We start from the raw sequence: 26,759 nt of genomic DNA on the forward strand, positions 1-26,759 counted from the left end.
ACAGATGAAGCACTGTGTTGCAGGATGAAATACTATGATATAAATTAGAATGAGATAGCATTAAAGCAGTTACTGATTTATCATCTACATTATCTATGTAATTCTTCTCTGTTGTTCTGAAGAATCTCCTTTCGTTACAACATGGATGCTTCTGTCATTTATAGTGCCTGTCACACATATGATATAAATTACAGTGAGATAGCATTAAAGCAGTTATAGATTTATCATCTACAATATCTATGTAATTCTCCCCTGTTTTTTGGAGGAATTTCCATTCAGTGTGACATGAATACTTCTGTCATGGTTCTTACTGGTTTGCTTGAAGTCCTTTTTGGAATAGAAGCCTAATATGTTATATTATGCATAAAAAGATAATAAATTAATTTCTGACATAATTTTATTAATGCTGGAGTTGCACTGTAACTGGACGGGTACAGTGGAATTATTGGAGTGAAGATGAAGCATAACATTCCCGAAGGTTTTACACCAGCAGTTTTCCTGTCACCTAGTTTTGAAAAGCTTTCTTGGCAGAAGAATTTATAACTAATATACGTTGGTTCTTAATAGCGAAACAGCTTATTTTTAAATCTCTTATTATTTTTGCTCTCCCTTTCTGTAGAGCAGTTCTAAGAAAGAAACCTAGTGCTAACCTCATTTTCTTGTCTGTGTAATGAGATACTGAGTGTATGTACACAATACATGTGCAACGCAGGAGTTGATGGTGGTGTTTTCTTAACCGGGACTCCTCAGAGGTGCTTAATATTTCATCACAGATTGCATTGGTAAATTAAGAGTTCATCTGGCTAGTTAGATTTACTAGGGCAGATGGCATTTCGCATGTGTGATGAGAGCAGGAAGGAGTCAGAGCAAAGCAGTAATGTCATTAGCTGTGTAAATGAGCCTCAGAAGGTAAATCTCTTTAACCTCAGCGATAAAATGTATTCTGTGCTAAAGCCTTGGATTACTGGTCCTGTGAAACAATGTGTGCAGCTGGTCAAGCCAAGATTTCAGAAGTAATCCCGTTAATTTGAAAATAGAGGACACCACTTTTTATCCCACCTTCCTAGCACTTTTCTATTTGAATCGGAAATCGACCTCCAGGTGATACTCTACCCATAATGCAGAAGAGAATCGTGTGGAGTTACCGTAGTTCGGTTTTCAGTAAAAACTTATTTGAATGCTAGAGATGAGAGGTGCTCTAGCTAGGGGGGAAAAGGTGCTTCATAAAAGCGATCCAAACTCACAAGCTGCATGAAATGGGAGCTGAGCTGTCCCTGCAGTGTGCTAGGGTGAGCAGTGTAGCCGTGTGTGAAAACACAGTACCTGGCATGGGATGTTCCCCTGTGTAAGGGTTAAGTGCTGTAGTAGTAACTGTGGTTGGTATCAAGGTGTGTAAAATCTAACAGAATCGGAGAATAGTTCAGATGGGAAGGGACCTTTAAAGATCATCTAGTCCAACACCCCTGCAGTGAGCAGGGAGATTCTTAATGCTGCAAACCCCCTACGGCGTGTTTGTACTCACTGCAGGTAATCTCGCATTCAGTTATAGTCAAAACTTTTTTTTTTTTTTTTCATGGAAATACATATGACTTCCACATTTCTTTTGAAAGGAATTAACTGGGAATATGTCTAATCCAGTTGATACTGAAGGCTATTGAAACAATAAGTTCATGGCAAAGACTGGTCAATCACTGTGTGCTGCCTGGTGAGAAAAACACCCTGAAGCATTGCATTACCTCTGAAAAAATCATTACGAAGTAATGTAAGTAGTAAGTCTTTATTCAGCAGGGAAATCTCACATTCTGGAAAATTAAGGGGAAAAAATAGGCTGTGTAATAGTGGCTGTTGTGCTGGGTATAAAATCCATATTGTTCTCACTAATGTATTCAATCCATGTGGGAACTTTTTCTACCTATTTTCATGCTTTCTTGTTTATTTTAAACCTAAAGCTGTTTTAGTTTCTGATGAACAGGCTTTATAGTCTCTAAATTTCAAAACCACATTAAAAATGCATCAATTTGTCATAACACATTCGGGTTGATTTCTCTCTGTCTTTTTTGACTGGCAGGCTATGAATTACAGGAGCAGTATAAATAAAACCTGTGAATCAGGAACATCCTGAGGAATTTAAGCATATCACAAGTAATCAGAGCAGTTTGAGGTTTTTATTAAGTGTTGGATTTTCTCCTTGGGCATACTCAAACCCTGACTGGAGGGACTGTGGGTGACCTGTGGTAGATGACTGCACTGAGCTGAGGGGTGGACTGGACGATCTTGAGGGGACCATTCCAGCCTCAACCACCCTCTGTTTCTCTTGAGTAGTTTTACATATGCATACACACATTTATATATATGTCTGTGAAACTTTGTGTAAATTTTTTTTTTTGCTTAATTTTCAATTTAGTTTATGACTGGGACAGGCACTCAACTAGAAGAAGTGGTAAAGCCTTCCTAGTTTTATTTAATGGAAAGGCTTATGATTTTAACATTTTATCTTGTACTGTTTCCCAGCAGTAGGAAACCTTTGTCAGTAATAAATTTTAGCTTTCTTACATGCTTTCTGGAAGTGCTTTCACTCCTCCATTAAATAATTCATAATAAAAAGTCAGCATGATTGTAGGAGAGCTTATGAAATGATTTAGATCAGAAGGGATCTCTGGAGGTTGTTGGATCCAACCCTTTTCCAAAGCAAGATGAACCTCTGAGTTAGGAGCAGCCTGGAAGTGAGGATCACTGAAGCTCTTTTTTTCTTCCTTCTCATTATGTTCTGATAAAAAGCGGTAGAAATTTCTCTTCAGTGGCTGTTCTCTGGTGTGTTGTCACACAACGGTAAATGGTTGAATGTGTATGTAAACAAGAGGGTTATTTTAGCCCTCTTCTCATGCTTTGCTAAAATGCACGTAGCTGTAGAGAAAATTCCTTGCATTTTGTATTATATGCACAAGTGCTTCTCAAATCTACGTATTTGGTAGGTATGTAGATATGAACAAGAAGAAAGAAATGTTGCCCCTGCTGAAGAAGGAAAAAAAAATGCCTAACAGCCAGCATGAATTATGTTTTTGGAGTTGGTTCAGTTCTGCCGCCTGTCGCTGTTACCTTCTTGCTGCTGAAGCTCCCAGAGACCGTGGGCAGGTCCTGATACAGGGAGGGCTCAGCTGGTCCCTGCGCGCAGGAGGGCTCCCTGGTCGGTCGATGGATCATGTGGATCGGTTGTGCTCCCCCTGCAGTGGGGTGTGCTCTGTGTCTCAGCGGTTTCCTGACTCTCCAGGTGTGCAGCTTGAAAGGATTTGCAAGGATGTAACTTTTGTTCTTCCCGGGTGCTTGTTTTACATATGTTTTGTGTTTACCTCTGATGCCATGGGATTCAGCCTTATCTTTTAGCATATGCGTGGTCTCTCTAAAATGAGGTTGCTTCACCTTAGAAGGTCCTTGATCATGTACTGCTAGCGCTCTTTCTGCGTTTTAGAATATACTGCTTGTCTGTGGATGATTTGCAGCTTGAACATTCCTTTGATATGTTGCCAGTTTCATGTGGGTATTTTGCTGTGGGTGTTTGGTTTTTGGGTTTTTTTTATTATCTATAGTCTTACTGGCTGTAGGTCCCTTGCAGGGAATCTTTCTTGTTGCCCTGCTGTTGTGTGTTTTCTTTCCTTGGACATAGTGTTCTGTGAGGAACGCTTCAGGGTCTATTCAACTTGCAGATCAGTCAGTCCATTTCCTCTGCAGGGCGTTTGGGAGGGAGAACTACAGGTGCTGTTTGCTTAGGGGTTTGTTTTCCTGAGCCACGTAAAAGATTAGAAGCATGAGTTCACAGCCCCTGTGAACTCCGTGAAGATATTTCACTGAAAAATTTCACAAAAAAATGGAAAAGAAAGAAAGAAAGAAGACTGGAATAATACTGGAAAAATAAGAGCCTTTTCCTTGTACCATTCAGTCAATAAGTCATCATTAAAATGCTTGGGTTTCAAGTTACGTATCCAATTCTGTGTGTGTGTGTGTATGTGCAAGTCATAAACATGAAGCAAAACTGATACTCGGAGCTTTGTCAAATTAACTGATAGGTTTGTGATTAACTTTTAATAATGATGCCATGGTACAGGGGATGACCTTGGAAAAACCTTCACTGTATTTCAATGGGAACTGATTAATTGATCAATAATGTGATTACTTTCTTATAAGCTCATAAAACACACAGTTGATTAAACACCTTGTTACTAGACAGATTTATGGAATCACTTGTGTGCTTGCCCATCCTGTTGATGTCTGGTCTTAATTTCATTTTGCCTGCCTAACAGCAGAATTCATACCATCCTCTTTCCCCTGTTTTTATTATTTATGTTGTTTAAAACTCTGGAATGTTCTTGCTTATTTTCAGATCTCATCAGAAAACTAGCACAGCAGAAGTTTGGAAATACACAGGGCGATTATCAAAAGGTAAATTGTCTATGTGTATCTGCATAAAATAATAAAAACAGTGACTTTGAAATTTATTGCAAAAATATGCAATAGTATTTTAAATCTGTAACGACAGGATGCAAGAAAGAAATTTTGTGAATGATGTGTATGATGGTTTGATACAAAATTTGGGACCAAAATGTTCCAAAAAATATTACAAAGAAAATTTCATAAGCTGTTGTAAGAAGCTATGCATAGTTAAGGCTCAGTTATAAATTCCAGCTGTAATATGATTATGGTGTCTGCTACACAAAGATCCGAAGGCTCTTTGTGTTGAAAAATGCTGCTTTTATTTTAAAATGCTTAGAGAGATCCATTACTACTTGGCTCTCATGTTAGCTTCAACTATTGTCCTCAAAAAGCTGAATTTATATGCTGATTCTGGTGCCTTTGTAAAATGAAGTTTCCATAGCCTACTTATAAAGTATGTTTTAGTTTACGTAGTGTGCTAATCACATCAAAAGCATTTCCCATTCTCACTTTGGGTTTGTGATTATCCAGTAACAGTGGAAATTCATAGGGTGCTTGGAAGCTAGAGAAGATGGAACATAATGCAGATCTAACTTTAGAGTGTTTCCAAGGACAGTAACTTTGAAGCAATGCCACTGAGTCCCTGCAGTAGGAACCTTAACCAGGACCATGCAATGGACACGTTGCTTTGTGTGCGCTCCTTGTAGTCCCTGCCGCACGGTGTGCCTGTCAGGAGGATGAGGATGAGCCTGGCCCTACAGGCACTGAGCCGTTGCCACGAATAGGGATGACCTGAATGATGTTGAGATTGGAGGAGGGGGGAAAGCCTTGTGCTTCCATGTCTTTCTGATCACAAGCCCACCACCCCAGTAGTTTGATACCCCCACGTGACATCCGAGCGCATGGGGGTTGTTATGCTGCATCAGACGACTCCTGCTGATCCCATGTGCTTGTTTGGTCGGGCTGCGAGAGTGGTGCGGCACAGATTTGTGCCTGCGTGCCGAGGGAGGAGCGTAGGGTGGACTTGCTTGGGAGAGTCTTCAGACAAAATTGTTACGACATAGGTGGTATATATCTGACTGTGAGTATAGTGTTTGTAAGTACTATGTAAATCATGAGAAATTTGAGACTAATGACAGCTCTAACCCTGCATAGCAGAGACACTTCTTTAAAATACTGTGTGATTATTAAGGGGCAAATACAATATTAGGTGTGCTTAGGAAGTAAAATGGATATAGGCCATATATAAGTCCTAATTTTGACCTGAATGCAATGCAAAACTTTATAACAAATTTGGAAGAAGAAAATCTGTAAAGACAAGTAGAGAGTCCCTCATAAGACAGAAGCGTCAGTGAGAAGTAGCTGTGAAGAGGCCAGCGTGGCTGTAGGTGTGCTCCAGAGAAATTTCCAGTGGGGATGGAGAAGTGTGAATGCTGCTGAAGGGTGCAGGTAAGTAGTTAGAAAACTTGCCTCTGGTTTGGATCACTCAGATTCAGGTAGAATGAACTTTGAGTAGGATGGATTCAGAAAGTGTGCATTGGAATGATCTGGGAAACATACAGGTCTTCGGAGGAGACTGGAAGAGTTTGCTTAGCAAAATGATTGATAAGGGGCGTGATGACTCCTTATAGATATATGCTGAGAGGAAACACCAGGAGGAAAAAAACCCTGCTATTTGGGCAAAAGATGGTGACATCACAGAAAAAAAGGAGCAGAAATGGGCCATGCATACAACCATGTAAGAATCACAGAATCTTTAGGCTGGAAAAGACCTCTGAGAATCATAGAATGTCTGGGGTTGGAAGGGAGCTCTAGAGATCATCTAGTCCAACCCCCCCTTCCCGAGCAGGATGCCCTAGGGCAGCCACATGGGAATGCATCCAGGTGGGTTTTGAAAGTCTCCAGAGAAGGAGACTCCACACCCTCTCTGGGCAGCCTGTGCCAGTGCTCTGTCACCCTCACAGAAAAGAAGTTTCTCCTCGTGTTGAAGTGGAACTTCCTATGTTCTTTAAACTTTAAACCCATTATTTTTTGTTCTATTGCTGGGCACCACTGAGGAGAAATTGTCTCCTTTCTCTTGACGCCCACTCCTCAGATATTTGTGTACATTAATAAGATCCCTTCTCAGCCGTCTCCTGTCAAGGCTAAACAGCCCCAGTTCCTCAGTCTCTCTTCATAGGAGAGATGTTCAAGTCCCTTCATCATCCTCGAATCCCAAGCATGCTGTACATCCCAGGTCTCACTAGTTCACAAAGTTCTGGGAACAACCCTAGAGCGGTGAGAACAGGAGATGTAATTCTGATATTTATCTTGTTACTTACCTGAAGAATGGATTAGTGACACACAGGGCTCTTCTGTCTTTTGTGCTGCGTGTCCCTGTGTTCCAGACCGTCGAGGTCTCCCTGTCCCCTGTGAGGGACATGGATATGCCAGGCCAGCCTCACAGCTGCACACAGCTGCTGCTCCTGCTCGAGGAGAGCCCGGTCGCTGCTGCCACCGAGGCTTTACTTCTGCTGGGTGATGGGCTTGCGTAAAATGTTCAAAATCACACCTGGTCCTGGATTTTTAAGGCAGGGTAACTATTTGTTTTCTTCCCATTAAAAGTATAGCTCCTAACATGATTTTAAACATCTTAAGCCTGTCGTACAGTAGAAATTTCATAATGGTGGGGGTGAGGCTGAAAAAAATTTCCTAAAACTTGAGAACATTGCTGAATCTCACATGTCAGACTTTGTGTTGAGGGGCCTTGCTGTCTTTGGCTTGTCTGCTTCCCTTTTCTCTTCCACTTATGAGAAATGAGAAAGTGTTACCAGCTGCGAACTCGTCATACAGAGATGAAAAATAGAAGAAATTATGTTTTCATTGTGGAATCAAAGGAGAAAATTGGGTTCTGAAATTCCTGTCATTGAATATTAGTTCCCAGTATTTTTCTGAAATTATAGATAAAAAATCAGTTAAGAACTTTGATAAATAGACTTCTTCAGTCTTTCTTGAATGCCTTTTCTTCTTTGCTTTTGAGTAATTTAAAATAAACCACTACCTAATTAAATAAAAGTAATGGTGAAACGTGTGTAATGTGTTAAGGTCCCAAAACCTCCACTAAAACTCACATTTTTATGCTGAAATAAATTGAACATTGAAAGAAAAAGTTAGTCAGGAATATCATAGGTCAATTATGACAGGTGGAATTTGTGCAGAAATTGCTTAACCACAAAGTAATGAAATATCTGCCCTTTTATTCCATAAGATGTGTTGGTAATTATATGAAACAGATGCTCAGTGTGGGAATAGTAGGCCTGTTTTAATATGGAAGTTTTTTTTTTTTCTTGACAAATCCTAGATTCCTTTCACTTACTAAGGAAACCAGAAATTATCTGCTGTGTGTTTTATTGTAAACAGTTTTCCATAATTATTTAATGGTGCTTCTATGTATGATTTGACTTTAGTGGCTTTTTATTATTGTTTCTGTGTTGTTAATTTTTTTTGGTTGTGGTTAATTATTCATTATTCACGTGATTTTGTTTTTGTGCATGCTGCCTGTGTATTATACACATTCCCTGTTTGTTTTGACTTCCACAGCCAGAAAATGTTGTCCTGACTCTTCAGGTAATGTCTTACGGTAGATGCACAGCTTTGGAAAGAAACTAACTGTGTGTGTGTACACTACTTCTGTTACAACATACATAACTATTTTTAATGTTATTTAAAATGTGTTTTCCCATCTAACTTATTCTAAAATTTGTGTTGTCAAATAATTTCTGAAGTGTTCAGCTAACTGGGAAATGGTAATTCTTGTGCAAAATCCAGCCAAGTTCTTCCAAATATTGAGTTTATGTTCTTCAGAAGGGATAGCAACTCTTAACCAGAGGTTAATAATGAATAAAAAAATAGATTTCATCCTAGAATTGGTAATTAGGTCAGAAATTTGCAACTCTGCTAATGGTGATGGGTTTGCTCTATTTGGATCAGTTGGTAATTAGGGATTGTGAGGAAGGGCATGGGCAAAGCTGGAACTGGAGCATGATTGATAGCTTGCGAGAAATTGTAACTTATTTTGCAGGACAACACACAGCCTCAGTTTCATCCCTTTACGGCCAGGTTGCCCTTGTGCCTGCAGATTAGGGCGACAGAAGAGGACTCGGAAGTACTAGCGTGAGCACTAGTTCTCCTAAAATTGGGAAAGATGTATTAGGGAAGACCGACCTCTGGGGCATGCCCACACCGAGCTGGCCGCTCTGCGCCCAGACGCCTGCCCGCTCGGGTTCTGGGTGTGCTGACTGCTGTTTGCGGCAGAGGGACAAACAGCAGGGCCAGCTCACAGCTTGTCCCCTGGAAGCCACGTTGCCTCCTGTGGGGCCGTGCCAGGGCTGCCTGGCCCAACTTGTGGGTCCTGGGGCACTCGCACTGCTTCCAGCAGAAAAGCTAGTTTAGGGTATTGCATTGCATCGCTCCCGTGCACTCCTTCCAGCTTTTGAAAGCATCCTTTTAGTTGTGCTGCTGCTGCTTTGCGGTTTGGCAGCAGAATAAATGTCTTTACCTGAGAGAGCTTAAAATCCACTCCTCCGTGTTTTCCAGCCCCTAGGCAGTTTTTACTTCAGCAGTTTGGAGAAACCTCTGCTGCTGCAATCAGTCATCCAGTGAAGTACTTCCCTTTGCGGTTCATACACATCTTTGCACTCATAACTGGCTCAGAAGGAGAACAGTCTAAGCCTCCCTGCCCCCTCCCAGAAGAAGTGTTGATCTAGTGAGCCTTGTTGGCATTTGTGAAGCCGTTTTGGAAACAGATGAGAGAAACAGTAAATTCGTGGTCTGGGAAAACAATTGTGTTTGGTTTTAACCTATTTCAGTTTCATCAATTCACGTTTGTTTCTTGTAAGAGTATTTCTCTTTTAGCACTCCCTCCTGTAGTTTAGCTGGGTAATGTTTTAGCTAAATAATTATTAGCTATCTGTATCTACAGTGTTAAATATATTTTTGTTAGAAAAGTTGTCAATTATTGACAAAATAAACCAAGTCTGTAACCTTGGTAACTTAGTAGATGGTTTAGTCTGTAGTTTGATTTTTAATTATTTGCTCTTTGTTGATTGCAGTTACTGTGTGATATCTGCTATTACCACTATTTTTGTCTGAATTGCAGGCCATCTACTATGAAATCGGTTTTATAGTCTCCGCAGCCTTGGGATTGCTATTTATTTTGTTACTGCCTCTTGTGGGACTTTGCTTCTGTATGTGTCGTTGCTGTGACAACTGTGGTGGGGAAATGCATCAAAGACAGAAGAAAAATGCTGACTGTCAGAGGAGCTGTTTTGCAACATTTCTTTTTGTTGCTTCTTTAATAATAAGGCAAGTGTAATAAAGAGAACAATATGAAGCTTGGTATAGCGCTGATTTTGCAGTGTCATATGACAAATGATGTTACTGTGTTAGCCTACAGGTGCAGAAATGATTTTATTAGACTAAGTAATATTATTGCTTATTAAAGAAAACGTGTCTGCATTGTAAAAACGCTGCTACCATTGCTATCCACAGGTCACTGTGTATTTACTTGAGAGGAATGTAGGTGTGACACAAAAACAAAGCTTGAATTTGGCAAACAAAAGTTTTTGCCAGTCTCAAAACATTGCAGAATGTTGCGTTAGACTTACGAACAGAGCGTAGTGTGTCCTGTGTTCAGTGACCATCCCATAGAGAACTTGAGGGTCCAACATGCAGCTTTGTTCTTGATAACGTAATAGAGATGAGAAAAGCAATTGTGTGACCTCCTTCAGTATATGCTGTCTTCCATATTTCCTTGCTAGTTCAAAATAATGGGCTTTCTTCTGGGCACTGAATTGTTCGAACTATGCATGCACTCACTTTTTAAATCCTGCAGTTGGGAGACATTTTTATGCTCATGGTGTTAGGAGCATACTCCTGTGCTGGGTGCGTAGCAGGTGCTGAGGGACTACAATAAAGACTTCCGGTGTGGATGCTTTCAAAATACATTGTTTTCTTTCAGACTCTTTATTTTCCTTGAAATGCTTCATATTTTTACCTGGCTACTATCTTTATTTTGTGATTATATTTTTTGTGAAAAAATAGTCTTTCAATCTGTACTCTTGTCACTGTTCAGTCAGGTGGGACTTACTTTGTCACTTTTCTGTAATCTAGTTTGTTTGGTTTTCTTTTTACTACTGTTTGTTATGACAAATTGAGACCTTGGGTATGCTCAGATGTAAGCCACGCTGATATCAGGTCTGGGAACGTGCTCTTTTATCCCAGGCATCACTAACAAACATGACACTTAAGTATGCTGAAGACCAGGAAGCAGAAAGGTATTGTAAGGTGATAGCTGCATCTCCCTGCTGTGATGGCAGAAGAAAAGTTCTTCATAACACAGTGGTGCCTCAAAGAAAGTAAGTTCTTAAATTACCTCTCAGCATGCCAAAACTGAAGGTAGCTCACAGAGCTTGCTGACTGTCTTTACACCGCATTGCAGGATGCTGTGGTGCAGGATGCTGCATTCTGGTTATAATGGCTGAGGAATGTTGCCTGTCAGCAGAGAAATTAAGAAGTGGTCCCCCTTCTTGGTCTCTTTAACTTGCGCATTTGCTGCCAACTATTCTTGTGGTGTTAAGCGTAGCCGGCACTGGCAAATGCTTCTTCCCAGGTCACTGGAAGATCAGTGATCCTTAGTAACATGCTTTCCAGGACTAGGGAAACTGCCTCTAACTCATCCTTTTTTTTTTTTTCTGCCCCCCTTTTGTGTAAGACATCAGGACTATCTGAAGTAGGGGGTTTGCCTGAGCTCTGCTTGCAGGTTTCCACAGGTGGAGATAATCTCATAGGACTCCCTGGCTCACTCTCTAATGCTGTGAGTGCTGTGCAAGGCAAGATAGGACTTTACAAGGCTAATATTACTGACCCCAGACTGACTGAGTGCTCAGGTCTCCAGTACGCCTCCAGGATTCTGTGCCCTTCCTGGATCTTCTCTCACAAGTGAAGAGGAGATGTTGTGCCTGAATCTGTTCAAGTCTCTGTCAGCTTGCTTACTGCTATGCTGAAAAAAAAAAGGACAGTCTTGTTGATAGCCATTGCCCCCCCTCAAAATAAATGGAGAAAGCTGATAGTTACTTACATCTGTTTCTCCATTTCTTTTACTGTACTTGGGCTAAGACTGCTTATGAATTTGTTCTCTACTTTTTCCCCCAAGTTACCACATAATTTCAGCTTTGGTGGAAGATTTACCTGTGGTTGATCTACCTAAAATCACGCTTCTCAAGGAGTGTGCTGCAGCTGAATACGTAAGCTGTGACAGTAGTGAAAAGAGTTTAGTAATGTGCAGGTAAAATGCTTATGGCTGCTTGCAGACAGAGCTAAAGGAACAGAAACTTGAATGATCTCTGTTAATACAGGGTTAAATCGAAGAATTGACATGAAATCACTAAGGTGGGTCATCTCATTGTTTGGGTATGGTTTAAAGTTGATGTGGCATGAGGGGCCTACGTCTCCCAAACCACTGCCAGGTGACTGGAACACCGTACGTTCCTTCACCAACTGCTATGCCGCTTCAGAAGATGCATTTAGCAAGGGAGGCATCCATCAGAGTCCTGAACCCCCAGCTCTGCCAGTGGAGCTTTGATTTACAGGCCCTCCAGTGGAGCGTACATGCACACAGCTGCACACAAGGATTTCTAGGGGATGAACTTCTTCAGTTCTCCTGTCTCTGTGTGTGTGTGCTGCATCTTCCTCTCCCTCTCTCTTGCAGTGCCAGCAGTTCGGGGATTTTCTCAGTCAAATGGTTAGAACTTTGGAGAGGGGGAAGCATAAGTTCTTTTTACTTTTTTTAATTAAACTCTCTTTTTCATATGGAAAGGAAGATCCAAACTTATCTTTCCTTGGCTGAGAAAGGTCAAATGCACACTGGAGAGTGTTAGTAGGGGAAAATGAAAGGTGGAGCTTGCAATAGGTTGGGTATATAGGCAGCGACTCTTCAGAGCTCTAGAAACACAGGGAGGGCTTTTCTATGTGTCAGCGTGCAAGTTCACAATGACATATATATGCTGTTAATGTAGATTTTATAAGATTTTAGCTAGTAGATTTTAAACACAAGGAACATTATTTCTTACTTTTCCACTGATACAGTGCTCTGGTAATTAGGATGAGGTTTTAATACGAAGTTTACTGGAATGACGTGTAAAGGAAATACAAAGATAAAAGAATTTATTTTAAAAAATAATTAAAAAAGCACTCTACCTAGATCTGTTATCTAAAGGTGGAGTCTATGTAGGAAGTATAGTTTTTTCAAGGAGAGATATAAGAAACAAGTCAGAAGATTTGTGATTGTGTACACATTTGTTTATCTCTAAGTTAATAGGCCTTAACTGTGCCATTTTTCAGTACATGCATTTTGTACTTGAAATATTTCTTTTGTTAGATTGAGTCAAAAATACATGCAGTGTTTTTTTAATTCATAATTTTTATACATTAATGTTGTCCTGCAAAGTAGAATTCTATTGCTAAAGAGCACAGGATGTAAAAATAATCTATAAAATAGGCTGCTGAATAGGTTTGGTATTCCAACTTTATTATTAAAACAATTACCTGCTTTTCTTCAAAGGTTAACAAAGAGTTTAGGGACAGAGATCTGCTATTACGTCTTATTTCCTAGTCATCTGCAAACTTAGGCAAACAGGTGCTGTCTCTTGGGGGGAAAAAAAAAAAGTCATTTCATTAATTCCTCTACATCGTAAAGGCAAGGAAGTGACGATTTGATTTTTAAGAAAACATATGCTGCAATACAAGATTTAATACTGGTAATAACAAACGTTATTGGATAGAAAAATCACGAAGTCGGGTTTCTATCCTTCCAAGAAAGCTTGTATTTAAACTTTTTTATTGAAGTCTTGGATGTTGTTATGTGTGGATCTTGCCAAATGTGAAGAAAGGGGAATGATAGCTGGTGTCTTGGCAGGTACCTCATGCAGGCTTCATAGAAGTCCTCTTGGCTTTGTGAGATTGGTCATGCATGTTGTTCACAACCTGGGAATTGATATTCTCTGAAAGAGTTGGTGAAAAAGTTGGTGCAGAAATCTTAGCTCATTATTTCCTTAAATTCGTTAGCTAGTAGGAAGGAAGGTGACATTCTTCCAATATGTAAATACGCTCAGGGTTTCTATTTTGTCACTTTAAATTTTTTGCCAACACAGCTACAGGAAAAGCTTGTGTCTCCCCTGCAACTGGATTGGTAACATTTATGTCATCTCTGAAACCTGACAAGAAATTGAGCATGGAATATCTGACTGCCGAAGAGACTGTTTAAACAGTTCTCAGATCTATTACAGAAGAAAACATGTTCTTTTTATTCTGGCTTTATGACTTTCTCCATGTAGCTGCTTATTGAATGTTGACTCAAGGCTTGATTACATAATAAATAGATTTTTATTTTCTTCCTCCCTCATGTTGTGTGTTTGTTTAGTTACATTCAGAACGTAGTCATAATTGTTCTGAATACCTTGTCTGCTTAAAGCATCTCTGCTATCTTGTTTCCTCCCACTCCTTCCATTTAGGAGATTGAAGAGAAAAACGATTGTGTTCAAGTCTTACAAAGTACTGTTTTGTTAGCTTGCAATTGACCTTTCTGCTCTGTGAGCATAACATGGAAAGGACATAAAAACCCCTGGCTGTCCAAAGAAAAAGGATGTTGTTATAAATTGTGAACCTCAGAGTGATATACAAATGTTTGCTTTTCCTGATATCTTGTCATAGTTTGTCTTCCAATTTTAAAAAAAAAAAAGTTTTAAGAACAATTACTATCACTGTTGAGTAAAAAGAAATAACATATTGCTTGTGTCCAAAATGAATGTGCTTACTTCTACTTATGTTGAAAATTACTCAGTTTCTTGGCATTTTATACACTCTGAGCTTTCATTCTGTGGGCAGTAGCATCTAGTTAGTGTTGATCATAGTGGAAATAAAACTGTGCCGTTTGCTGTTAGTTAAATAACCAGTGAAATAAATGTTGGTGTCCATTTGTTCATTAGGGACTTTGGGAACGGTAGTTAATAACCAGTTTTGAAGACACAGAAATTTTGGCTAGAGAAGCAACCTCTGTTAAACTCTGTCATGCTGTTCTGAATATTTTTGCATATAGAGAAAAATATTAGTGAGGTGATTCTAATAGACCAGCATCTATAGCGTATAATTTTGCCATCTCTCCTCATATCTTGTTCTGAAATTTTCCTGAGAGCATTGGTCCTCTGGATGTCCATAAAGCCCTTTCCAGGGCACTCCTGCCTCTCTGGTGTTGAGCTGCTGCTGTTCTACCACGAGAAGTAAGAGACTGAACTAATGAGACATCCAGGAGCTGCCTGCATCGCACCAGACTGCAGCCTGTGGGCAGTGTTTGCCCTTTGGGGATGGGTCATGCCTGTGCTGAGTGGGTTTGTGCTCTTCATGAGTTCAGTCTGTGGAAAGTTGGTGCTTAACCCATCCAGTGGGATTGTAGTCAGCCTGCTTGTGAGGCTCTTACCCCTCCGGTGGTTCTTATCTGAAAGGTTAGCTCTTGTGAATGTGAGATGTTTAAAAAAAAAAAGTCTGTTTCAGTCTATTTTGCACCTAAACTAAGCAAAAAGCCTGAGGATCATGTGTGCTGAGAGAGCTTTTGAAACCTGTCATGGGACTTCTAATTGCCTTCTTATTTACTGTTTTTGCAGATCTGCCATGCTGTAATTAGAATTTTACAGCAGGGAATGATCAAACAGAAAATAATCAGCTGCAAGACTGACTGGAAATCTAGCTCACTTTCCACCTTTTGTTTTAGTATCAGGAAATGCTTATATATTATTTTAGCATTAGTAGGGACCATTCATGCGCTTCTAAAAGATCTGGGCAATTAAGTAAAAAAAATTGAGCATTAGGAATAAATGTTGCTGAGATCTTCAAATGTGGAATGCTCCTTTTCACAGTTAACTTAGGAGCGTTTGCTTGTAGCTGTGTTAGGTTTAATGATACTTGTAAAAGGAGCCTAATGTTTCTAAGTCTTTTACAATTTGCCTAGGCAGTACACATTTGCTGACAGCATTAAGGCAAATGGATAAGTAGGTGTACATTAATAACTTTTGAAGGCTTTGAGTTAATGTTGCTTTTTCCTTGTGTGGTTTTTTTTTTTTTTAATTAGTAGTACAATATTGGCTGTTATAGCTAATTCCTCTGTTCTGCCTTGTGGTGCATGTGAGAACTTGTATTAAGAAAAAGAGAATGTGAATTTATGGAGACCGTTATTTTGGTAATGTTGACTTTTTATGCTGTAGTTTTTTGGTTCTGTTTTATATCAGAATGGACATTTACAGTAATAATGAAATATTTATTATCTGTATTTTTTGTAGTGTTGGAGTGCTCTGTGCATATGCTGCCAACCAGCATTTAACTAACCAAGTCCGAGGAGCAAAGAAACTTGTTAACAGTAATTTTAAAGATCTGAAAATTTTCCTTAACGACACTCCAGCGGTAAAGAATTTTTTCTTTATGGGGAATAGGGATGGGAGGGTAGAGGTGTGAATAAGAAATACTGCAGAAAGAATTGTTTCTTTTTATTTGGTTTAAATCACACCAGCGGTATTTTGTTTATTCTTTGTTTGTCAGTGTCACGAAGTAGAATAAATGATGCAAGGTAAGAAATTTTCACACTGCAGTGAGTATAGAATCATAGAATGATGTGGGTTGGAAGAGACCTCAAAGATCATCCAGTTCCAACCGCCCCGCCATGGCAGGGACATCTCCCACTAGATCAGGCAGCTCAGTGCTCCATCCAACCTGGCCTTGAACACTTCTGGGAATGGAGCATCCACAACCTCCCTGGGCAACCTGTTCCGGGGCCTCACCACTCTCAGGGTAAAGAACGTTTTCCTTATATCTAGTCTAAACCTACGCTCTTCCATTATCCCTCGTCCTGTCACTACAGGCCCTTGTAAAAAGCCCCTCCTGAGCCTTCTTGTAGGGCCCCTTCGGGTACTGGAAGGCTGCTATAAGGTGTCCCCAGAGCCTTCTCTTTTCCAGGCTGAACAAGCCTAACTCTCTCAGCCTGTCCTCGTAGGAGAGGAGCTCCAGCTCTCTGACCGTCTTTGTGGCCCTCCTCTGGACTCGCTCCAACAGCTCCATGTCTGTCTTGTGTTGGGGGCTCCAGAGCTGGACACAATATTGCGGGTGGGGTCTCACAAGGGCAGAGTAGAGGGGCAGAATCACCTCCCTCAGCCTGCTGGTCACACTTCTCTTGATGCATCCCAGGAGATGGTTGGCTTTCTGGGCTGCAGGCACACATTCTTGGCTCATTTTGGGGAGTTACTTCGTGTTTGGGAGTTAGCCTGATGGATCAGCATGTGAACAACTTTTGAACTGTACTCCAGGAGTATGCTGCAGTGATGCTTGCAGGCTGTTTTTTTCCTACTGAGCTAATGTTAAACACTAGCAGAAGGTGAATCATCTGGAAAAATACGGTTTTAAGTTATACATAGAAAAGAAGATATTACATGAAAACACAGATTTCTTGTTGCTCTTTCCTGTTCCCGTGTGTTTTATACTTCATGTACTCTGGGACTGAGCTGTGATAACTTCTTTTCCAGAAATATTTTTGACTTTTTTCTTTAAACAAGTGTCTTACTATGCCATATTGAACAGAAAAGGTTCTCTCTTTTCTACTTTCTAACTTTCCTTAGAGTCCTAAAAGCAGTCTTCTGCATATCTTTTTTGCATTGAAAGAAAAAAAAGAAGTGCTACTGAGAAAGACTTGTAAACTTTCCCATGTACAAATTTCAATTCTTTATGGATTAGGAGGGAGAAAATGTCCTACACTTCTATTAACTTGGCTTTCATTAATTTTAATTAATTAAATTTAATTGAATTAATCTATTTTACCTTCCACATGACTGATATATTAGAAATAGGCGGACTTCACACAATTATGTGGGATCCCTGAGTGTGGTAGCATCCAAGTCACAGTAACTCTGGGCTGTTTTTCTGCTGACACAACTGTACAAGAATAGGAGACACCTGGGGGCATGCCTCTAAATGTTTCTGGAGTTGTTCCCTATAAAATTATTCATTTGTGCATGGTGTTGTGACAGTCGAGTGGGAGGTATAAGGTGGGAAGCAGAGGTCATGCCAACAACCTCTCGCTGGAAACAGTACCTTTCGTCAGTCTGGAGCTGCTCAGGGCACAGAAAGATGTAATCCAGTTGCATCAGAAACTGGAAACTCCCTCTCACAGCTCGCTGAGTGCTCACAATAGGTAACTTTGGAGTAGGAAATCTGTTCTGTAGATCTTCTGTAGAATAGATACTACCTGAAAAGTTAATAAAAATACCTGAATTTAACACATGCCAGGACTTGAGTGTTTTTGCCAGGTGTTGCTCAAGTAGTTCCTCAAACAACGTTCCTCAGGTAGTAGTTTTTTAGTTTCTGTGAAGGATTATTAATTTTTCTTCTTTTGACTTGGTGACACTTAATGATACAGTCATCAGATATATTTTCTAAGTCATTTTGTCAGACATGAGTATCGTGTATATACATACACACATTTGTAAGAATTTCTCGAGGATGGGAAAAGGACTTTGGCTTCTTGAAACCGGTTGTAGAATCCAGCTAATTGGCTCTGAAGCTCTGAAATCTTAACTGATGTCCTTGACTCATCAACATGATGTATACAGCATATAAGAGGATTTGCGAAAAGAAGTCACATGAGAGTTCATGTCATGGAAGATTTGCAGACTATGAGTACTGAGCGATAACACTACTAACATAGAATCACCTTTGGTCTGCGGCATTGCTGGAGACAGTACAAAACCTGCAAAATTTTAGTCCTTAAGTTAGCCTAGGAAGACAAAACAAACACAAATTTAATTACAGCCTTCTTAGTAGGAAACTCCCTCATTTTAATTTTTTTTTACTTTTGTTGGAAGAGGAGGTCTGCCTCGTACTTTGTCATTTAATTAAATCCGATCCTGGATGGTCGATAGATTGGTTTGTGGATGTTTTTTGGTCTATTTTTTTTTCTTCCTTTTTCTTTGTGGAAAGTTTGAGACTGCAAGCCAGATACACTTTGGTACACATTCGAGTCAACATTTAAAATTGGAAACCTGTTTGTCAAGTGTGTTAACTTTTACATTACTGTAACTTTGTTGGGGTAGGATTCGTAATGCATTATTTCAAACATGAGGAAATCAATGAATGTTATTCAATGTCTTTTTAAAACTAGTGTAGTAACATTTCCCCTTGGAATGGTTCTTTAATAGCCTTTTGTCCAAACTCAGGATGTGGTGATACCTGAGTTGCTGTTTTGTATTGTTAACGGTGTCTTGGTAGAGCTGAAATTGTGACTAGGCGAGATCCACCTGGGGGGAAGGAAACCCATTTGTATTAAGACAGAGCTGCCAGCTTCTTTCCACAAGAGAAACTCCGAGAGGGAGCTCACTCTGGTTGGTGAATTATTTCCAAGTTACCACCCCATCATCTTGCTGTGTGCCTCTCTGTGAAAGAGGAACCAATGCTGCTAGAAGATCAAATAAGAAATGAAGACACGCAAAACCTTACTGGCCTAACAGACTTCAAGCCTTCGTAAGGCTGCAGTTCCTGCCACTCAACGCTTTTAAACAGAAGCATTTACCTCTGAGGTGTTCCAATCTAACGGGTTTTGCAATTAAACATATCTTTTATTACATGCAACTCTGCCAAGCAAGACTTTAAAATACTTAGTTAACTGAATACTGCAGAGAGCAGGATTTTGGGAGTTTGCACAAATATTTTGATTGTTTGACTCATTATTTAAAAGCATTACTTATTTGCAATTATTTTAATAGGGTTTTTTTATCATTTTCTTTTCAGCAAATTGACTACTTAGTGAGCCAGTACAATACAACTAAGAATAAAGCACTCTCTGACCTAAATAGTAAGTACTTTGATTTAAATGGGGTTAGTGATGTGTATTTAAAGACTTCAATAAGATGATGTGAATACCTCATAAAAAAAAGTGGAATTTTATTTATATGAATGTGGCTTTCAAGCAGAAGTGCTGTTCTCAGTGGTAAATGAGACTAAAACCTGAAATTCTTTTCACATAAAATGTCTCAGAGCTGGTATAATGCATATTTCCTGAAATAGAAGTATCTTTTAAATTGCTTATACAATAAGTTAGGCTAATATTTTATTTTCCTTTTGATACTTCAGTAACCACCAATACTTAATGCTTTTTAAAAATATTACTCTTCAATTTTTAACTGTGGAGCTAAATGTCAAGAAACAGAGCTACTAGCTGTTTTGATGGTTCCAGTGGATGAGAGATCTCTGTTTATTTTTGTGGTTTTACCATTGTCCTCTGCTCAGATAGAAGTTGAGGTATAAGCTTATCTTCTTTCTAAAGCTGCTTTAATGTATTCACCATTTCAGAATGAGCAGTTGAAGAGCAGGAGATAAAATTTGAAATACAACTGCCACACTTTCCCCTTCAGCACAGTTACAATACAAGGCATCACCTTTTAAAGCTCTAAGTAAATAAAACCAACCAAACCACTGATTTTTATTTTTATTTTTTTTTTAATTAAAGCATCACTTTCTGAAATGAGTAACAATAGAAAGGACAAACCATATTAAATGCAGATTGGAATTCAAGACGCATTGTTAGCAAGTGCTGATAAATGTGTCCTGGTCTGCATTTCAGATGAAGTGAAATACAGAAATACCCAAGCTAGTTTTAAAGAGAATTCTTGCTGGATTCAGACTAAGCAGCTGTGGCAACATGCCACTAGGCATGAAATGACTTAAGCCTAGAATCCATGCTTCTGTCTGGGTTTAAAATTTATTTTAAAGGTAGTTTTCAATGCAACCGCATTGGCGTAGCCTGTGTGTCTTGTCTATATGAGGCTGCTAAAGCACATGGAATGAAGTTGTGGTAGCAATAGTAGTCTGACTACTTAATTCTGGGCAGGAACACTCTAGTGGAAAAGAAAAAAAAAAAGTATGTCATCTTTAAATCAATAATAATAATTTGACATCTGTGTTTCACGTACTAGCTTGTACCTTTCCAGGCACTCCAACACAAAGTTTCATACTAAATATTTATTTGTTCTCAATGCCAATTTATTATGTTACTTAACAGGAACCTAGCTGGATCTGTGGTGAGAGTGCTCATCAATAAAAAAAGATAGCTTTTGTTTTCCTGAAGTACCAGAATTTCATGTGTGACACCTCATTCTGAGGGAATTAACAGTAGCATAAACCTCGACAGAGATGTAGATGAGTTCAGTTTGCCCACCCTAAGGAGACACTGCAAAGTGGCTTCTGCTTGATAAAAATTCTCGTCACGAGCCAGATATGACAGTGCTGACAGGAGTGGATGGTTCTGTACTGTGCAGTATTCCCATCTTGTCAAGAGCAAAAACATGTCAAAGAAAATGTTTGTAGTGATCTGAAAACCAGGGGACCTAGTGACTACCGAAAGGATACATTACATTAAGATGCTTCACCAGAGTGTGCTCGGTGTTTGTTTTCTTGCTGGACTAAGGTTCATTTCTGTTTGTGGGCGGTGAGGCAGGAGGGTTTGGAGGTGGGGAGGGCGGTGGGTCAGCGTGAAGGTGGTGCTGGGCGCGCTGAGTGAGGGGGCAGGCACTGCACACATGTGATTAACACGCTTAAGGGATTTGCATGGAGGTGCCCGGCCGGTCTGGGGTGTGGGTGACCTTGACAATGCTGGATACGTGAGGAATGGGAGAGAGGAAAAGAATCCGTTTTCTAGTTTCTCTTGCACTACGAGAACATAAAGTGTACTGAAAAGAGCATGCCACAAAATTCCTGTCCAGATATTGAAACTCTTTAATAGATGGTGGGGAAAAAAAATCTCTTTCAAAAAACGTAATAGATGCAGTAAAATACATATTTCTGGGAGGTTTTTGAGGTGTGTCTTTACCTGTATGGTTAAGTGCTAGTGAATCTTCTTTACAATATTTTGATGTACTACTTTCATTTATAAGCGTATAGTTAGCTAAAGGAGAACTATGTTGCTGTGTTATCTTCTGTCCCTAGATTCTGGTTGTCAGGCCTTAGAGAAATTTTAATAGTATGAGTACACTTTGATAAGTCAGAGTCTGATGGCACCTATGCTAAGAAGTAGTGTGAATTGAACTGGCGCATAATGGATTTTTATTATCTCTCTGTACTACAGATGTTGGTCCTTTGCTTGGAAGCAGAGTTCAAGATCAGTTGGCAAAAGAAGTGCGTCCTGCACTTGATGCAGCTCTGACAATGGCAGGAGGTAAAGATGTGCATATTATTGTACTAATGTTGCATTGCCGTGCTAAGACAAGCATCATCTTTCTAGTGCACAGCTTGGGCTGGCTTTATGCAGTGCTGTGATTCAACTGTTTTTCCACATGCCTTGATGTTTATTTTTAAACTGAGGATTTCAGATATTTCAAAGTTTATAAGTAAGTTTTAAAACTAAATTAAGATTTATAGGCTATCATTGATACCTAGTTTCAGCAGTCACTGAAGAGAGATGAAATCCGAATTCCATGCTCCAGGTGATTGTCTCTTTCCATTTAATATAAGAGGGACTAGGAAAACTGTGCCTTAAGACCTGCCCCTAAGGCCTTTGCAGGTTAGTCTTGGACAGGTGAACATATAATGGCCCCATCCTACACACTGCCAAAACTACTGTGAGTCTGCTAACCATCGTTTCTTTATTGTATCTTTGAGTTGAGCATTGCTTATCCTTGGTTCTGTCTCCCTTCAATGAAAATCCTCCTCTATTATTTCTTCTATTTAGGGCGCTTTTTTTTCAGGAATCGGGTATAGCTCATAGAGCAAAGGGAAAGGCATCCATGAATTTGAGTCACTTTGATTTATTTACCCATGAATTCTTTTTCATTCGTTCATCTTTTTTGCTTTATTTCTCTTATTTGTCTTGAAGTCAAAGTGGAAAGGGCTATCAAAGGTAAAAAAAAAATACAGTAAAACCTTGTGTTGTGTGAAGTGCACTTCATTTTTGTAATGTGTATTTATAGTTGTATTTGTGTGGCTTTTTGTCTGCTAAACACCTGTTCAGTGTTTTGTTGATCCTTTTTTTTTTTTTTAAATGTTTGGTGTGATTGGGATGAAATCTAAAGCCAGGCAGCATTGAACCTTCACTAATGCTTGCTGGTGCAATATGATCTCTTTCCCATTCATCTTGCAGCTACATAATTTGCGAGTTGGATAATTAGCAAAATACTGAAAATACTGTTTTGTGGATATGGGTTTTCTTTTAATTTCTGATGACCAAATGTTAAAGTTCTTTACTGGAACCACTGGGTAAGGAGAGGTAGGGAAGGAGTAGAAAAGTAATCTGAGAAGTGGATAGAACCTCAATAAAAATAGCCTGAGCACATTAATTTGTTTGTAGGAAAACATAAGTGATGTATTTTTGCGTGCAGTAAGTATGTATTCTGTGCTAGGTGTTTTTTTCTGGGTGAGAGGTGGGGTTGTTTAAATCAGTATTGTTAAGAACATCATAGCACTTGCAAATGTGCACTTTCTCTTCATATGTGTATCTACAGACTGTTTTTTAACTGATTTTTTTTCTTTTAAAAAAAACTCTTGCAACCTTGCAGCCATCAGAGAAACAAAGGAAGCTCTGGAAAACGTGAGCGTGTCTGTAGAGGTTTTGCAGGAGGGAACGGAAAGGCTTCATGCGAACTTGACAGATGTTAAAATGCATCTAAGCAACACCCTCAGTGATTCTGCTTGCACTGCAGCTCAGGCTGCCTCAACTTGCAATATCATCAGGAATTCATTAAATCAACTGAACATAAATGCCAATTTTAGTGGGGTAAGAGAATATTTCTCAAGACTCTTATGGTGCGATTGCCTTGAATAAGCCCAGCAGTATCTCTGCAGCTTGATGGCTTGGAATGTGCTATCACTTGTGAGAAGCGACCTTCCCTTAGCCTGTGATTCTGGGTGGTTCCACTGATTTTTCCTCTTCATTGTAGAAGAGGATAAAACGTGTGTCAAGCAGCTACATTAAGGTGCTGCTCTGGGCAGTGAAATAATCTGTCCTCCCCAAAAATGCTGAGGTTAAGCTTTGCTTTTGTAGAGCAAAAGTGTCAGGAGTGTGCTAGAAAAATTGTACTACAAATCACCTTTCTAATTTCTTTACCCTCTCTCGTACCTCTGAAATATTTAGTAAATTAGCAAGACTACCACTTTGATGTGACTCAAGAATGTTTTTTTGCTTCTTAGTTGCCAGGAGTGAGCTCGCAGCTTGCCAAGGTCAACGACGTGCTTAGAATAGACCTTTCTAGTCTGGTTCAAAAGGTATGCTGCTTGACAGGCTTGTAAACTGTTAATTAATAAACTGGGATACTTATGCATCGCTTGTTCTCCCTTGGCTTTCTCAAGCAGAATTCTCCTGTTCCTGCCTCATCCTGCCTCATGGTGGTTATCTCTCTTTATTATTCCGTTGTTTAGCCAAGATTTATTATTTGAGAGTATGAACGTAGTGCTTTATATCCCCAGGATATTACAGATCATAAATGTATGGCTAATTGTCTAGTTGAAAAAAAAAATCCTTGAAAAACAAAAAGGCAAAGCCATGAATTGACTAGTATGCTCTCCTAATTAATTGCGTTGTATTCCAACTGTTTCGAAATATGCCATTCAAATTCTTCATGTGTGTATTTGATATTAAATTTGGTGCGATGTAACTATTGTAGTAGTAGTTTTGACAAGTTTGCCCATGAAACACCATGATTTTCACCTGGAAAAAATAGCTTAGTTTGAGCAGTTTAAAAATCTAGCCACTTGCAAATGTTTGCCAGGAGTAGAAGGCACTTCGTGAAATGACAGGCTTTGCTTTGAGATGGTTGTGACTGATGCATGTATGTTTAAATTCAAATTATTTTTTTTCCAGGGATGCCCTAGACAGCAAACTGAAGCTAAAATGTAGTCGACTTCTTATTTTGCTCTGACCTTTTCAAATGTGCAATGATAAAAATGTATTTTTCTTAGTATTGCCACATACATTTTAGTATGTGTATACTTTTATTCCTTGTATAAAAGGAAAAAGATTGTGAGACAATGAGAAATTTATTATAATTTTCCCAACTTTTATTCTTAGGGTTATGCAGCATTTAATGATACTCCAGACTTAGTGGTGAATCAAACCAGGAACATTTTGTCAGGTGAGGACAAACTGTCTTTTCAGTTTGGTTGTTTAATTTGATATTTTTGCATTGCTTACTGAAGTATGTTTTGTTATTGATCATATATTTTCTGAGCTAAAGTTCATTAAAAATGGAAATACAAAACTTGACTTCTAAAACCAGACCATATGGTTTTCTCTGGAGGACTTGTATTTGTTAGGCTTTTTACTGCTCAAGTAATGAGAAATCTTGGGATCCCAGCTGCACGCTGACACTTTATCTGGTTGAAAAGTTGATTTTCCTTGGCTGATGTGTCTATGGCATATTTAAGAGTGTGATATTAAAAGAATTGAGCCAACCTCCTGCTGTATTAAAAGGTAGGGGGTGGCAAAGGGTAGGCAAAAATATGCTTTAAGGATAATTTAAATGTCTGCCTTAATTGTTTTGTTGCTTAGGCTTTACACTGTTATTCTCTGACACTACCTGGCGCTTGACATTTGAATAAAACATAGTATAGCGTGTGTATACTAATCTGTTTTAATTTTTGTTCTTGCATTGTGGACCTCTTCTGCATATATAAACAGCTGTTCCTTGTAAGTTTCTTTGGGTTTGGGTTGTGGGGTTTTTTGGGGTTTCGTTTCTTTTCTCCAGTGCAAAATGAAACATGGTGTGTGTACAAGCATAGTGTACCTACTCTGTGAACTCGGCTAAAACAAGCCAGTTTTCTAAAACTGATGTTATGCTTTTTAGTGAGCAATCTAGTGCAGATTTACTCATTTTCAGTATCTGGTAATATGCATAAAGACAGACAAGCCATCTTAATTTATCTACTTAAAAATGGCTTTATTTTTATTTTTATAAAAACTGAGTTTGTATTGCAAAGCAAATTAGAAGAAATGGATTCAGTAGAAGAAAACTTGCATTTATTTCTAAACTTTTAAAATAAAAGTGTTTTGGTTCCTGGTTGAATTGAGAAGAGTAAACATCCAAACAAACAGCCAAAATCTTGTCCAGTTCTTGTATGAGAAAGAGGAAGATGTTGCCTACTACCAAACAGCCATCTCAATTGAAACAGCAGGATGTAAAAGAATTTTCCAAGTTGAAAGAAGGGGAAGAATACACAGAAACTGCATTTTACTAATAGACAACATGTATAATAAATTAATTAATCATGTCTTTGTATATCTAAATAAGGTATACCTAAACTGCAAGTATAGGGTGGAATATTTGTTCATAATTTGAGGGAAAAAAATGGCATAATTGATCATTATCTCAAGAGTGGTGCTAACTAATTGGAATGAATTTATTTAAGTAACCTTTTTTTAATAAGATTGAAAATAACTAGTATAGATTCTCAATATAGTCAGCCTAATTTATTTCGCAGTGTTTTATTCCCAAGGGATGGAGTTTAAATAGATTTTGATCTCCTTTGTAAACTTAGTGGGTAATTGTCTCGCTCATTGTTACCATTTGCAATATTGCCTGAAAAGCAAGATTTAAGCTGGCTTGATAAAAAGTGACACATTCATTATAATGAAAGGGAAGAGAGAACTCTGGCTTGACATCTACATCTTTCATTATTAAACTGGATGCTAAAAATAAAGTGTGTGTTTTAAAATGCCATTCTGTTAATTTGAAGCTCAGTGTTTTGTTGCCTGCTTATCTCTTCCTCACGCTTGTCTTCATGGCTTGCTTGTTACATGTGGCAAATGGCTTATTTACATTCCACTTACACATTTATAAAATGCTATTATCTTCTATGGAACTGTAACAGTGCGGTGTATTCTTTTAGATATCAAAAGTGTGCTGGAATCCATTGGTTCGAATATCACCAACTTCACAAAAACACTCCCCGTTCAGAAGATTTTAGCAGATTTGATGGTTTATCTTACACAGAGTGAAGCATATGTTCAAGATTATTTTCCAGTAGTGGAACAGTATGATTTCTACAGGTATGTATGTGAAATAAGGCAGGAGTGAATGTGCTACCTGTTGTTAATACTATGTAATATTTTAATTTTCTGTAAAGGCAGTTAAACAATTAGTGACAAACACAGGGAAACAAAGCTGCTGTGAGGTTACTGGCGTTTTGGCAGAAGCCAAAGCTGTGGCTAATTAACAACTGGATCCTGTTCGGCTACAGAACAAGAGGTAATTTCTACTCTGTAGTCTTTCAGGTCTTTTTAG

General features: G+C 39.0%; 1 protein-coding gene across 1 annotated transcript in view; it reads left to right on the forward strand.

Annotated features, from left to right (window-relative positions):
* Positions 1-3,192: 3,192 nt before the first annotated feature.
* The window catches only part of PROM1 (prominin 1), a gene marked incomplete at its 3' end in the record, with an annotated part of 35,402 nt that continues 11,835 nt past the window's right edge, over positions 3,193-26,759 (forward strand). Inside the window, exons 1-12 of the mRNA XM_009878969.1 lie at positions 3,193-3,268; positions 4,376-4,434; positions 8,005-8,031; positions 9,563-9,768; positions 15,792-15,912; positions 19,282-19,345; positions 21,614-21,703; positions 23,040-23,257; positions 23,671-23,745; positions 24,548-24,611; positions 25,157-25,165; positions 26,365-26,524. Coding sequence (XP_009877271.1) covers positions 3,193-3,268; positions 4,376-4,434; positions 8,005-8,031; positions 9,563-9,768; positions 15,792-15,912; positions 19,282-19,345; positions 21,614-21,703; positions 23,040-23,257; positions 23,671-23,745; positions 24,548-24,611; positions 25,157-25,165; positions 26,365-26,524 — 1,169 coding nt within the window. The remainder of the gene's footprint in view (positions 3,269-4,375; positions 4,435-8,004; positions 8,032-9,562; positions 9,769-15,791; positions 15,913-19,281; positions 19,346-21,613; positions 21,704-23,039; positions 23,258-23,670; positions 23,746-24,547; positions 24,612-25,156; positions 25,166-26,364; positions 26,525-26,759) is intronic.

Source organism: Apaloderma vittatum, unplaced genomic scaffold (genome assembly GCF_000703405.1).
Source record: "Apaloderma vittatum isolate BGI_N311 unplaced genomic scaffold, ASM70340v1 scaffold17011, whole genome shotgun sequence".
Taxonomy (NCBI): Eukaryota; Metazoa; Chordata; class Aves; order Trogoniformes; family Trogonidae; genus Apaloderma; species Apaloderma vittatum.